Raw genomic sequence first — 12139 nt, forward strand, 5'->3', positions numbered from 1 at the left:
AACAATCACCCACAACAGAAGAGAACAGAAAATGCTGAGGAGTGACTTGAGTGTGGCCTTGAGGACTGTAAGAATTACAGGGCAGACTAAACAAAGATATTTCCACTTACAGAGAGGTCTAAGGGCTACCATTGTAAGGCGGTCTCTAACAAATCCAATGTGGAATTCAGGAGTAACGTCTTCACTATGAGAGTGCTGGTAATATGGAACTCTCCACCACAATTTGTACTTGAGGGGAGTGGTACAGGTTTGTGAGGGAAAGCTCGATAAACAGGGGGGATAACAGAACAGGAAGCTAAAACAAAATACAACATGTGCTAGGAGAAATCAGCAGATCAAGCAGCTTCCGTGGGGGGAATTGAACAGAGCCAACATTTTGGGTTTCTTTCCAGATCTGAGCACTTCCAGCATTTGCCGATTTTGTTTTGGATTTCTGGGCACTTTCAGTTTCTTGCTGCAAAGAATAAGGTAGGGAATTAAAGAAGGTGAGATGAAGGGGCTTAGGAGTACTGGAGTTTACAGCATCAACTCCGGCATGGTCCAGAGGGGAAGAATGGCCTGTGTTTCTGAGACAAAAGCAGAAAGTGCCGGAAAAACTCAGCATGATCTGTTGTACCTTGTCCTTCCAGCTTAAACTGACAGAAAAGCTGTCTGTGCTCAGGCAATAAAGGATCCACGTGCACTGAGTTTGGGAAATGTTAGTGCAACTTGGGTCTCGGACCTGAAATGATAACCCTGTTTGTCTTTCCATGGATGCTACCTGACCTGCTGAGTATTTCCCAGTATTTTCTGGTTTTATTATAAATGAATTTCACCACGGACTGAGTCTGTGGTACAACAGATCATGGGTAGATCATCACTGTCCATTGTGAAACTTGCCTGATTTCACTCCTCTGAAAGAAATGGGCTAAATATCAGGTGTGTATCCATTCAGTCAGTGAACTAACTGATAGTGCTGTGTATAAAGGTCAAACCTATGCAACTCTGCAGCAATATTATGGGGTCTTTTTAACGTGACACTGATGAAGTGCCATTTTATTCCATATGTGGGATTCTGTGATACTGAATTGGCATTCCTACTGAGGGACACAGTCATGGGAAGTGTCATCTAGTGGGACATGCTTTCTTAAGTTTGGGTCAAAATCATTGTTTGAGGACAATGCCTAGAGTGCTCTGGATTTCTCAGTGACAGACTGTACCACTGGCACTACACTTAGAACCAAAACAGGAAAATATCCTCACCTGAGAAGTAAGAAAAGAATCAAACATCTAATAAAGGTGTAGTTAAATTATGAAGCCAGCTGACTAACCCCGTCACACACAGACACTTCTGTACAGGACACAGGAGGTTGTATGTGCCTCTTTGCAAAAGGAACACCAGGAGTATAACGGGGACTTCCAGAAAGCAACACTGGTCTCCTGGGCACCACCTAATACTAATTCCCACTTATTAGTTCAACTGACAGGTGATCATACCTCTTTAGTGAGAATCATGAGATTTTGAAGTACTGAGTCCATGGCATTAGATACTTCTAATGTTGCAAGAGGATTAGTGGTCAGTCCCTTCTGTAAAAGAGAGACAGGATATTATTAACAAAACAGATGTATACTGGTAATGATTACTATCCATTAAAGAGAGTCCAGCCTGTCCCCTCCTTGACACTGAGCACTTATTGCAGTTCATCACAAGAACATGGGTGCAGGAGTAGGCCACCAAGCCCCTCAAGCTTGCCCTGACATTCAATGTGAGCATGGATCATCTCTGCTGGCCTCAACTCCTCGTCTGTGCCAGTTCCCCATAACCCTCAATTCCTTGATCTTTCAAATATTTACTGAGTTTTGAAAAAATTCAACCAATGTGTCCATTATCTCTCTAACTATTTCCAGTAAAACCCTGGGGTTCAGGCCTTCGAGTCCTGGCAATTTGTCTGCCTTCAGTCCCATAAGTTTCTCCAATAATTTATCACGTGATCGGGATTTTTACAAGTTCCTGTTATTTGAAATTAGCCCATCTCTTATCTTAGGGATATTTGCAGAGTCCTCCAGATTGAAAACATGCAAAAAATTGACTTAACATTTCTGTCACTTCATTGTTTCCTGCTACTGGTTCACCTGTCTTGTTTGCTTGAAGTCCCACATCTACCTCGGCTGCCTTCTTATTCATACATCTATAGAAACTCTCACTTAACATAGAACAGTACAGCACAGGAACAGGCCCTACGGCCCACAATGTTGTGCTGAACCAATTACATTAGTAATAAAATGCCCAAAAAGACTAATCCCTTCTGCCTACACAATGTCCATATCCTACCATTTCCTTCATATTCATGTGCCTGTCTAAGAGCCTCTTGAATGCCTCTATCGTATTTGCCTCCACCACCCAAGACAGCACATTTCCAGGCACCCACCACTCTCTGTGTAAAAAAACTTGCCCTGTACATCTCCTTTGAACTTACCCCCTCTCACCTTAAATGCACTTGATTTGCTTCCTTTCTGAATACTGACTCCCTCCACCATGAGTTCATTGCAAATACTCAAACCAGAGGCTCTCCATTCACCTGGTTTGGTGGGAATATTGGCCTGGTGGGAATATTCAACAGCACAGTAGGAAGAACATCCCTTGATTCCTTCAAAATATTTCTGAGATTTATGATCCCCTGCCCAAAGGCAGCACCTCTGACATTGCAGCTTTTCCTTGATGATGCCCTTCAGTATTGTCTTCAATTTTGTACTTAAAAGTTGTAGCCACTGGGCAACTCCACCACGTACTGACATTTTTTGTCTGCACGTGATCCACATGAGGGAAGCAGATGTTGCTGACTGTTGTGTCATCCATCAATTAGTAGGTTCCATGCTTCACCCTCTCCTATCAGATTCCATCATCTTCAGCCCTTTGTCCCAGCTTCTAGCGTCATTCCCACTCTCCCCCCTCCCCCATCTGCCTATCACCACCTCATCCCTCACTTGGATCCACCTATCACCTGCCCGCTCTTGCTCCACCCCTTCCCTCCACCTTTTTATACTGGCCATCTCCCCTCTATCTTTCAGTCCAGATGAAGGATCTCAACCCAAAACATCAACTGTCCATTTCCTTCCATAGATGCTGCCTAACCTGCTGAGTTCCTCCAGTGTTTTGCACCTTGAACGAATTAGTAGGGGCAGCATTTGCCTTTGGAACAGTGTCTGAGGTGTATCTTACCCATTATCCCTTCACATGGTAGTTAACCCTCTTCAGCTATTTCAGGCAGAGTCTCCTCATTCTTAACAGACTGCCCTCCTTGCCTGAGACACAGCTGTGGAAATAGAACTCCATTTCTGCAGAATTCCTCCTCTCTCTTACTCTCTCTGGTACCCATGCAAAATATTGCAGGGGTAAATAAACCAAAGATATGAAGGCCAGCAGAACTCCAATCTCAACAATCCTTGTCAGAAAAAGTCCAATTATGCTTGGTGTATTGTCTGAGTAATCGACTCAATCACTTACTTTGGTTAACTTTAGGATATCCAGGTTGGAGAAGAATGCTCTTTCAACTTTTCTCAGTTCCTCCTCAGACAGTGTGCAAATGAGAGATTGAGTGTGTGTGGCTGTAGAGGGATCTCCAATGATAACAAAGTCATCCAGTTTCGTGCCATTGCAAAGGTCTTTCAGCTGTAACCCTTGGCCAACTGTAATGACCTGGAATAAATGACACAATACTTAAAGTTTTCTATGATTAGAGTGCACAGAAAGCTTGTGTTTCATGCTTTTGCAGTGGCATTATTCTCACTGTGATAAGTGCTTCATGTGATAGTCAGTTATACCAAAGTGTACATTGAACATACTTAGAAATATAAGATTAGAATAGAGTTCCAAGCCTGATCTCCTACTCAAAGTGGATCATAACTGATCTATAGTCCCACCCAATTTACCTTAATTAATACAAAATTCCTTAACACTATTGTCCAACAAAAAACAGATACTTTTCTGTAGCTGTGAAAACCAAATCGATAGCCACATAAAGTACTGCTTCCAAATCAAAACTGATTGCACCATAAACGTCATTATCTACAATCTAATCTTGCACAATCCACCAAGTCCAACCAATACCACTCATGGCAAATCTTGTCTGAGTTAAAATTTAAAACATAATGATTATATGAATCATATAGTGCAATTTGTTAGTTATAAGGTTAACATGACCTCAAATGGCCAAAGTTGATACTATAATGTCGTAGCAGAGTTTAACTGCTATCTTAGCCTTATAACTAGATTACAGCCTTAAAGCTGTTTAAAAACTTGTCTAAACGACTCAAGGTAAACCTGTAAATAGTCTAACCAAAGAATCATTCCTCATTCGTTTCATGAACAGTACTTTATGTTAATGTAAGTTTATTTTAATTTGTGTTTGTCATGTTTGTAATGTACTGTGCTGCTGCTGCAAAAAGCTAATTTTCATGGCATTTACACCCTGGGCATGCATGCCTGTGACAATAAACATGAGCTTGACAGCTTTTCCCAGAGTCATGTAAGTACTGAGCTGAATGAACTTACATCCATGTTTCACAGTTTTTCAGAATTTTAACCAGTGTTTTTGCTGTTTGTTTCTGTCCAGTAATTTCTTCCTGTATGTGCCTCATATAAAATGCACATTGGATGACTGAATTAACCTCTAAGTGATCTCCTGTAAAATGGTTGGTTTTATTGGTTTTAACCATCATCTGTAAAAGGTCTGATCCAAGCAGAGTTTCCTATTTATCAAGGTGTGTTTGGCTTAGCAAGAGGTACTATAACCCAAGACAGGGGGTTATGGGTTCAAGTTCCACTCCAGAGACTTGAGAATATAACGTAAACTGAGGGGATAAGACCATCATCTATCTCCCTGTGGACTGTGTGTTTTCCAAGAAGATCTGCAAAGGGATGCAGTGTGTTTTTTTTAACCAACGTTCATCACATTTAGCTGCATAACACAGTTCTAACTCTGTTCTACAGGCTGTACCCAGGGATGCGTCCTGAGACAAACATCGACTGCTGCTGGGAGACCATCAACTCAGTGAAAGACAAACTTTGGTCTGCCTGAAACTTGCCTGTCTTCCAATGCAACTGAATATTGCTGACTGGCACACTCTAAGGTGCAAGATTTCATGTTGCAGGATGTACTGAAGCTGGGATAATCAGGGAAAGACCACTAAATTGTCGTATTTTCCATCCTTCACATGTCTCAAATTAAAATATTCAACTCTTGCCAGTTGCAAGCCATTTCCATCCTTAATGTTATGTTTCTATGATAAATTCCTTTGACTGAATTTGTGTAGGAAATTGCCAATGTAAGGTGTCATAGTGTACCTCTAATGTAGAAATTCAACTGCCAGAAGAGGTAATTATTATATGATAAAAGTTTACATGGCAAACTGAAATTACATGAAACTGACTATTCCTAACTGCCCTGGAGGAAAGGGTGATGAAGATAATGCAACAGGGCTGGCTGTGTCTTTTACTGAGTTGTGAATGGAATTGAACATTGTGTAACCATCAGCAAAAATCCCTGACCTCATGATAGAAGGAAGATCATTGATGGTGCAACTAAAGACAATTGGGTCTAGAACACTACTCTGATTGCCCTATAAAAACCAAAACCAGTTTTCTTTCCAAAAAGTGCAAATCCTACCAATGCTTTCTCCTGATGCCCATTGACTTTCGTTTTCCCAGGTCGCTTTGATGCCCCACTCAGTCAAAAGTTGCCTTAGTGTCAAGGAGAGTCACTTACACTTCACTTCTGGGATTCCACTCTTTGGATCACGTTTGGACCAAGGCTGTAAAGAGGTCTGGAACCGAGTGATCTTGGCAAAACCCTAACCGGGCATCACTGAAATGGTTCTTGGTGAGTAAATACCACTTAATTGCACTGTAGATGATACCTTCATTCACTTTGCTGATGATTGAGAATAGAACTGATTGGGTGATAATTAGCTGGACTGTACTTATCCTGCTTTTGTGGACTGGATATACTGGGCAATCTTCTACATTATTGCATAGAAGCCTAACATTAATTACTGCATGAGAAATTTACATCGATTGTTTGATATAAAAGTTTCCACATGACCAGATTCATTACAGGATGACATGATTACATAGGTAGTATAAAAGTGAGCATGGGAATTTATAGGGGGAAAAGCTAGCAGGTAGTGGAAGCAGATACAAAGTCTTATGATGGATTGAGGACACCTAAGACTGGAAGACATTACTCTACACTGCTGCCATTTTTTTACCTTTCCAAAATTTACATCAGCATCCAGAATCTTATCCACCGTAGAACGATCAAATGACATGTTTTGGTACAGAAATTCCGACAGTGTCTCATTCTCGATTAAGAAATCCTGGAGCCTGAGATCTGCACATAAAATAAGATGCAGTCAGTAAGCAAATAACTTGAGTAGGTACGACACTACAATCAAAATGTGTGACTGTTACACTGAAGGCAAAGGCATAAGTCCAAGGAAAAAAATCACATCTATCAACAGAAACCATTAAGTGGGAGCCATTTAAGTGGGGTTGATGGGTGGGGGGGGGGGGGGGGGTGGGGGGGGGGGAGGTGGTGGTAACTGGTCCATAACACTCAGCAGGAATTTATCCTATTAGAAAAAGGGGTTCCTTGAAAGAGGCACAGCTTATAGTTGACAAGGAGGTTAAATTGAAAAGTACAGCACACGAAGTTGCAAGGGCTGGTGGTAGCCCAGAGGACTGAGAAGTTTTTAGGATGTAGCAACAAAAGACTAAATAAGCTCATAAGATGGGAGAAAGTTGATTTTGAGAGAAAACTTGCGTGTGACTTAAAAGAAAACTACAAGAAGAAGGCAGCTAAAGTAAATGTGGGAGCTCTAGAGAAAAGGCTGGTGAATTAATAAGATAAGAGATAATATAAGATTTCTTTATTAGTCACTTGTACATCGAAACACACAGTGAAATGCATCTTTTTCCATGCTTCTGGTGCCAACATAGCATGCCCACCACTTCCTAACCCATACATCTTTGGAATGTGGGAGGAAACCGGAGCACCCGGAGGAAACCCACGCAGACACGGGGAGAACGTACAAACTCCTTACAGACAGTGGCCGGAATTGAACCCGGGTGGCTGGCGCTGTAAAGCGTTACGCTAACCGCTACACTACCATGCCTGTACTGTACCGTACTGTAACAGGAAACAAACAATTGGCAGATATGTTAAATCATTGTCTTTATCAATCTTCACAGCAGAGGACACTGCAGATATCCCTAAGATGACAGACAGGCAAAATTCAAATAACAAGGAGGAAATTGTAGAAATCGCAATCACAATGGATAAAATATTAGAGAGATTCATGGGGCTAAAGATGGACACATAGAGGGTACATGATGGGTTTTAAAGAAAGTTGAGATAGTTGACAAATTGGTTGAAATTTTTAAAAACTCTCTAAATATTTGAAAGAAAGATCGAGGAATTGAGGGTTATGGGGAACTGACACAGAAGAGGAGTTGAGGCCAGCATAGATCAGCCATGATCATATCGAATAGGCAGGCTTGAGAAGCCTGGTGGCCTATTCCTTCTCTTATTCTCTTGTGTTCTTGCGTATTTGCTGAGTATTTAATCATGCCTGAACACTGAACACCAAAACCACACTGTGAGTTCAGAGATCGCTTTCCAACCTCAAGAAGGTTAGCTTTGTGTCGCACTTGTCTCATCCTTAAAACACCTCAACTCACACAGACGAGTCATCACTTTAGAAGTTTAGCCACTCTTTCAATGCAGGTTATGCTGACTGCTGGCATTGCATGTAGTAAGTTTCATAGTATGAAATGGTACAGAAGGAGGCCACTCAACCCATCTCTGATAAAGTTACAAATTTGTCCCATGCACTTGAACTTTTCCAATAACTTTTCTTTCTTATATTTACTACTGAATCTGCTCCACTGTTCTTTTAGGTGATATATTGACAAAAAAAAATAAGACAGTTCACCTGCTTCTGAGGATATAATTTTAGGGATAAATGTTGATAAAGATGACATCAGTCTTTCAGTAGTGCCATGGGATCTGTTGATATCAATTTAAAGTGGCAACAGAGGCCTTGGTGTAACAGCCTGTTGGAATTGACAATGCACCACTCCCTCAGCACTCCAGTGAAGTGCCAATCTGCATTATATGTCATTTAAAAGATACAAAAGATGAGTCAAGCTGATATGACTCAGCAAATAGAGGAACAAGAACATAAGAAAATAGGAGCAGGATTGGCTCACCAGGCCCCTCAAACCTGCCCTGCCAATCAATATAGTTATGGCTGTTCTACACTGTCCTCAAATCTTCTACTGTGCCAGTTCCCCATAAACCTCCCCCTCTCCTCTTTATTCTGGCTATCTCCCCTCTCCTTCCTTAGTCCTGATGCACGGTTTCAATTCGAAACGTCGATGATTCCTCCCCCCCCCCCCCCCCCCCCACCGATTCTGCTCAATCTGCCGAGTTTCTCTAGCAGTCTGTTGCCTCATAAGCCTCATTTCCTTTATCTTTCAAATATCTATCTACCTTCGTCTTAAATATATCTAATGATCTTGCCTTCACCACCCTCAAGGCCGAGAATTCCAAAGATTCAATATCCTCTGAGAGGAGTAATTTCTATGCACCTCAGTTTTAAATGAACGACCCCTTACTTTGTACCCTTATTCCCTTGGTCGTGATTCTCCCACAAGGGAAAACATCTCAACATCTACCCCATCAAGCTCCCTTAGGATTTTATATGTTTGAATAAGGTCACCCCTCATTAGGTTTATATGGTTGTTCATTGGCTCTCTCCTTCGGTGCTCCTCAACAAGTAAACTTAATCCTGGCTTATTGTTACCAGTTGATGACACCAAGCTTTAGTATAAGAAGAAATACTTATACTTATAAACTTACTTTTTCCCTTGTATTTCAGGACATCCCAATGTAAAGTTAATTATGTACTTTTACAAGTGTAATCACTGTTGTTATTCATGAAGCACCAACTTGCATGCAGCAAGCTCTGATAAACAATAATGTGATGGTGGCAGATCTTTCCTTCTAGTGAGGTTTTGTCAGCAGTAAATATTGGCTAAGGCATTCACAATAATTCCCTCAGTGCATTTTGAAATAGTGTCATGGGATCTTTTACAACCCCTTGAGAGAACAGATGGAATCGCAGTTTAAAATAAAATAAAAAGTTGGCATATTCTGAAAAGCATTCCTAACTTTTATCCAATGTATCTGAATTTCTGGCAAGTAAAGACAAGAAAAAGTAAAAAAGTTCTGACAGAATGCCAAATGAAGAGGAAAGTGTATATTCACTGAATACTTCAGTGGGGTTACTTTAGTTCATACAGTGTGTTCGACACTTAGACTCAAACAGAATCTAGTTAATATTCATAGTCGCAGATGAACCATGCTCATGAGGGATGCCAATGACTTGTACAGGCATGTGAACTGACCGATAGTAACCTCTCAGCTTGCATTTGCTTCAAAAGCTTTTGCATGTTTTAACAGGAACTCCACCAAATGCGGTGCAGCAAAGGACTCAAACTTCCGAAATAGCAATTGAGATAGAGGTAGAAACTCAGCCCCTAGAAATTTACACAACTGCTTGTACTGCCATCAGACCGGTGTGCTTTGCTTAAAAGTAACTCTACTTAATATTGAGGAGAAAGGAATGCTACTAAAATCGGCTGTATCCAGCATACTGGGCAAATAAAGAACAGAATCTGGTCGGCTGGATTCCAGCTGTATACTTTTTCCATGTGTGATGATCCTCAGCTTCAGATTACCTCATAAGAAAATGACCACACCAAGCATTTTGCAAAGTTTTGCATGTCAGTAATGACAAGCAAATGTGAGGTGTGTGTGTGTGTGTGTGTGTGTGTGTGGGGGGGGGGGGGGGGGGGGTCGGAATATAGTTAGGGTGGTGGGAGGGAGAGTGGGACATTCGGCACAAATCAAAACATCTTAATGTTTTTCAACTGGTATTAACCACCCCCATAAAGGAATATGTCGCTATTTACTTCTGGCAGTTTGAAAGGGCTTCTCGTTACTCATTACAAGTATAATTATTTTCATTTCTACAAATTCTAACCATAACTAACCAGTCCATAACAGTCTCAGACAAGCAAATCTGTTTCATTGCCCTAACTCAAACCTCAATACTTCATGCCTCAATTCTGCACCTTACCCTGATCAAGCTTCCTATTTGAGTCGAGTTAATTTACAGAGCAAATGGGAAACTGTTCAACCTACACTGCCTCCATTCCAGAACCAAGGTCACCCCAACTTCAGTCACTGAGCTGCAGTACACAGACAAAGTCTGCCTGTATTTGCACATTTGGAGGTCAAGATCCAAGTCACCACTGACCCATTCACGGAAGCATTTGAAAGGAGGGGCCCTACACACTTATTGCCCACCAGACAATAGTTCTCTACCAAAATGGCCCAACTGTACAACACCAGCGTCCAACAATAAAAGTCCACATTGAAACCTGGAAAATATAGACCACTTCCCATATTTCAGGAGCCATGTCTCAGTGAAAACAGACATCAAATGATGAAATTCACCATTGCCCATAGTATACCAGCTCTGGCTAACTGAAGAGAAGAGCATTTGAAGATAAAGACCTCTAAATGAAATTCAGTGAGCAGCTGTGATCCTCATCCTCCTGTTCTGAGGCATAAATTACTTAAAGCAGCCACCTTAAAGAACAGAAGAAGAACCACCATCGTTAACTTGGCAAAATCCACCACATCTACTAGCGGGAGAAGTGAATCAATGCCAGCATCCCCTTGCAGGCCAGAAATCCAGCACTGAGGTTCTAATTATATTGTCTGTTTCAATGGGTAGACACATTCAGCACGAGACTGCCAGAAACAAGCACTCCATTCTGAGCTCCTTAACAGTAAATGATTACCAGGAGGAAACTCCAAGGATGTTCTCAAAGCCTCCTTGACAAAATGTAGACCCCTAAGCGACTCCTGACCCATGACTGCTCAAAATGGAGAAGGAGCCTTCAGGATGGCAGTGAGATCCTGAAGTCCCTCTGCTGGCAGCACAAGGAAGTCCAACAAAAATGGTGGGAGGAGCACATCATCTGATAAACCATCCGCCCTGTCAAGTGCTTCCTGCCCTTATTGTAGCAGAGTTTGTAGGTTACACGTTAGCTTCACAACCCACAGAAATGGGACAGAAGCAAATCACCCTCAACCTTGAGAGACTTCTAAGAAGAAGACAGCACCTTTATTGCCCAAGACATGCCGAAGGAGTATGAGCAGAGAAACCTTGACACTGAGAAAATATAGGGACACATGCCCAAAATACTTTAACTAAGTGTTGGGTTTATTGCAACATTTTAAAGGCAAAATGTGAGACAGCAAGGCAGCAGAGTTTAGGAGGATTTCCTCAGAATGGACGTCGATGAGTGATGGAGTGAGGGAAATTGGACCAGTTTAAAAATAATTACATTTGTGTTCATAAAGGGGTTGTGGCATTTCTGGTCTGAAGATTCAATGTGGGGTGAAAGAGTACGTTGTTTGAACGTGACTGCTTCACCACTCAGCACTTCCTTTGTGCTGCTGCTTGAAGCAGCTTTTGGCAGCAGTCCCAGTCTAGCAGCTCAGCTGATTGAAGGAGCAACACGCCTTGTTCCCTGGAGCTGAGCTGCGTGAAAGGGAGAGGAGGTTACTATCGGTCATTGCTCTCCAGCCTACATTTACCGCTATCAGATTACATGCACGCTTTGTTCTCTGCCTGAGCGATGGAGCCAGTCTTGATAGCCAAGTCATTTTAATTTAAAGCCAGACAACTTTGATGAAAAAACTCTCTTTCATTATGTGAACTGCAGCAGCCCTGCAAGGCACTGCGAGCTTTCTCCAACTTTTTACAGCTTGCAAAGCAGATTCCTCACGAATCATCACGCAAATCAAAACACGTTAGTGATCACAAGAGAACAGACTGCTAAAATGTCATCTGGTTACAATCACAGCTTGCGTGTTGTGCCTTTAACACAATGAAATGTCCCATCCTGCTTCATATTAAAAGTACTTGTCCACCACTCCTGTTCTTGCCAACCTTCCCTTTGTCAGTACCTGGGATCCACTCAGGGTTGTAATGGAACTTGCTCCTTCCAAGTTTCCATCCC

At 41.8% G+C, this 12139-nt stretch overlaps 1 protein-coding gene across 1 annotated transcript in view; it reads right to left on the reverse strand.

Moving 5' to 3' along the window:
• LOC127572810 (phospholipid-transporting ATPase ABCA1-like) overlaps positions 1-12139 on the reverse strand; it is a 137990-nt gene that overhangs the window by 74614 nt on the left and 51237 nt on the right. Inside the window, 3 exon segments of the mRNA XM_052020445.1 lie at positions 1477-1566; positions 3485-3676; positions 6247-6368. Of these exon segments, the coding sequence (XP_051876405.1) occupies positions 1477-1566; positions 3485-3676; positions 6247-6368 (404 nt within the window).

Source organism: Pristis pectinata, chromosome 7 (assembly GCF_009764475.1).
Source record: "Pristis pectinata isolate sPriPec2 chromosome 7, sPriPec2.1.pri, whole genome shotgun sequence".
Taxonomy (NCBI): domain Eukaryota; kingdom Metazoa; phylum Chordata; class Chondrichthyes; order Rhinopristiformes; family Pristidae; genus Pristis; species Pristis pectinata.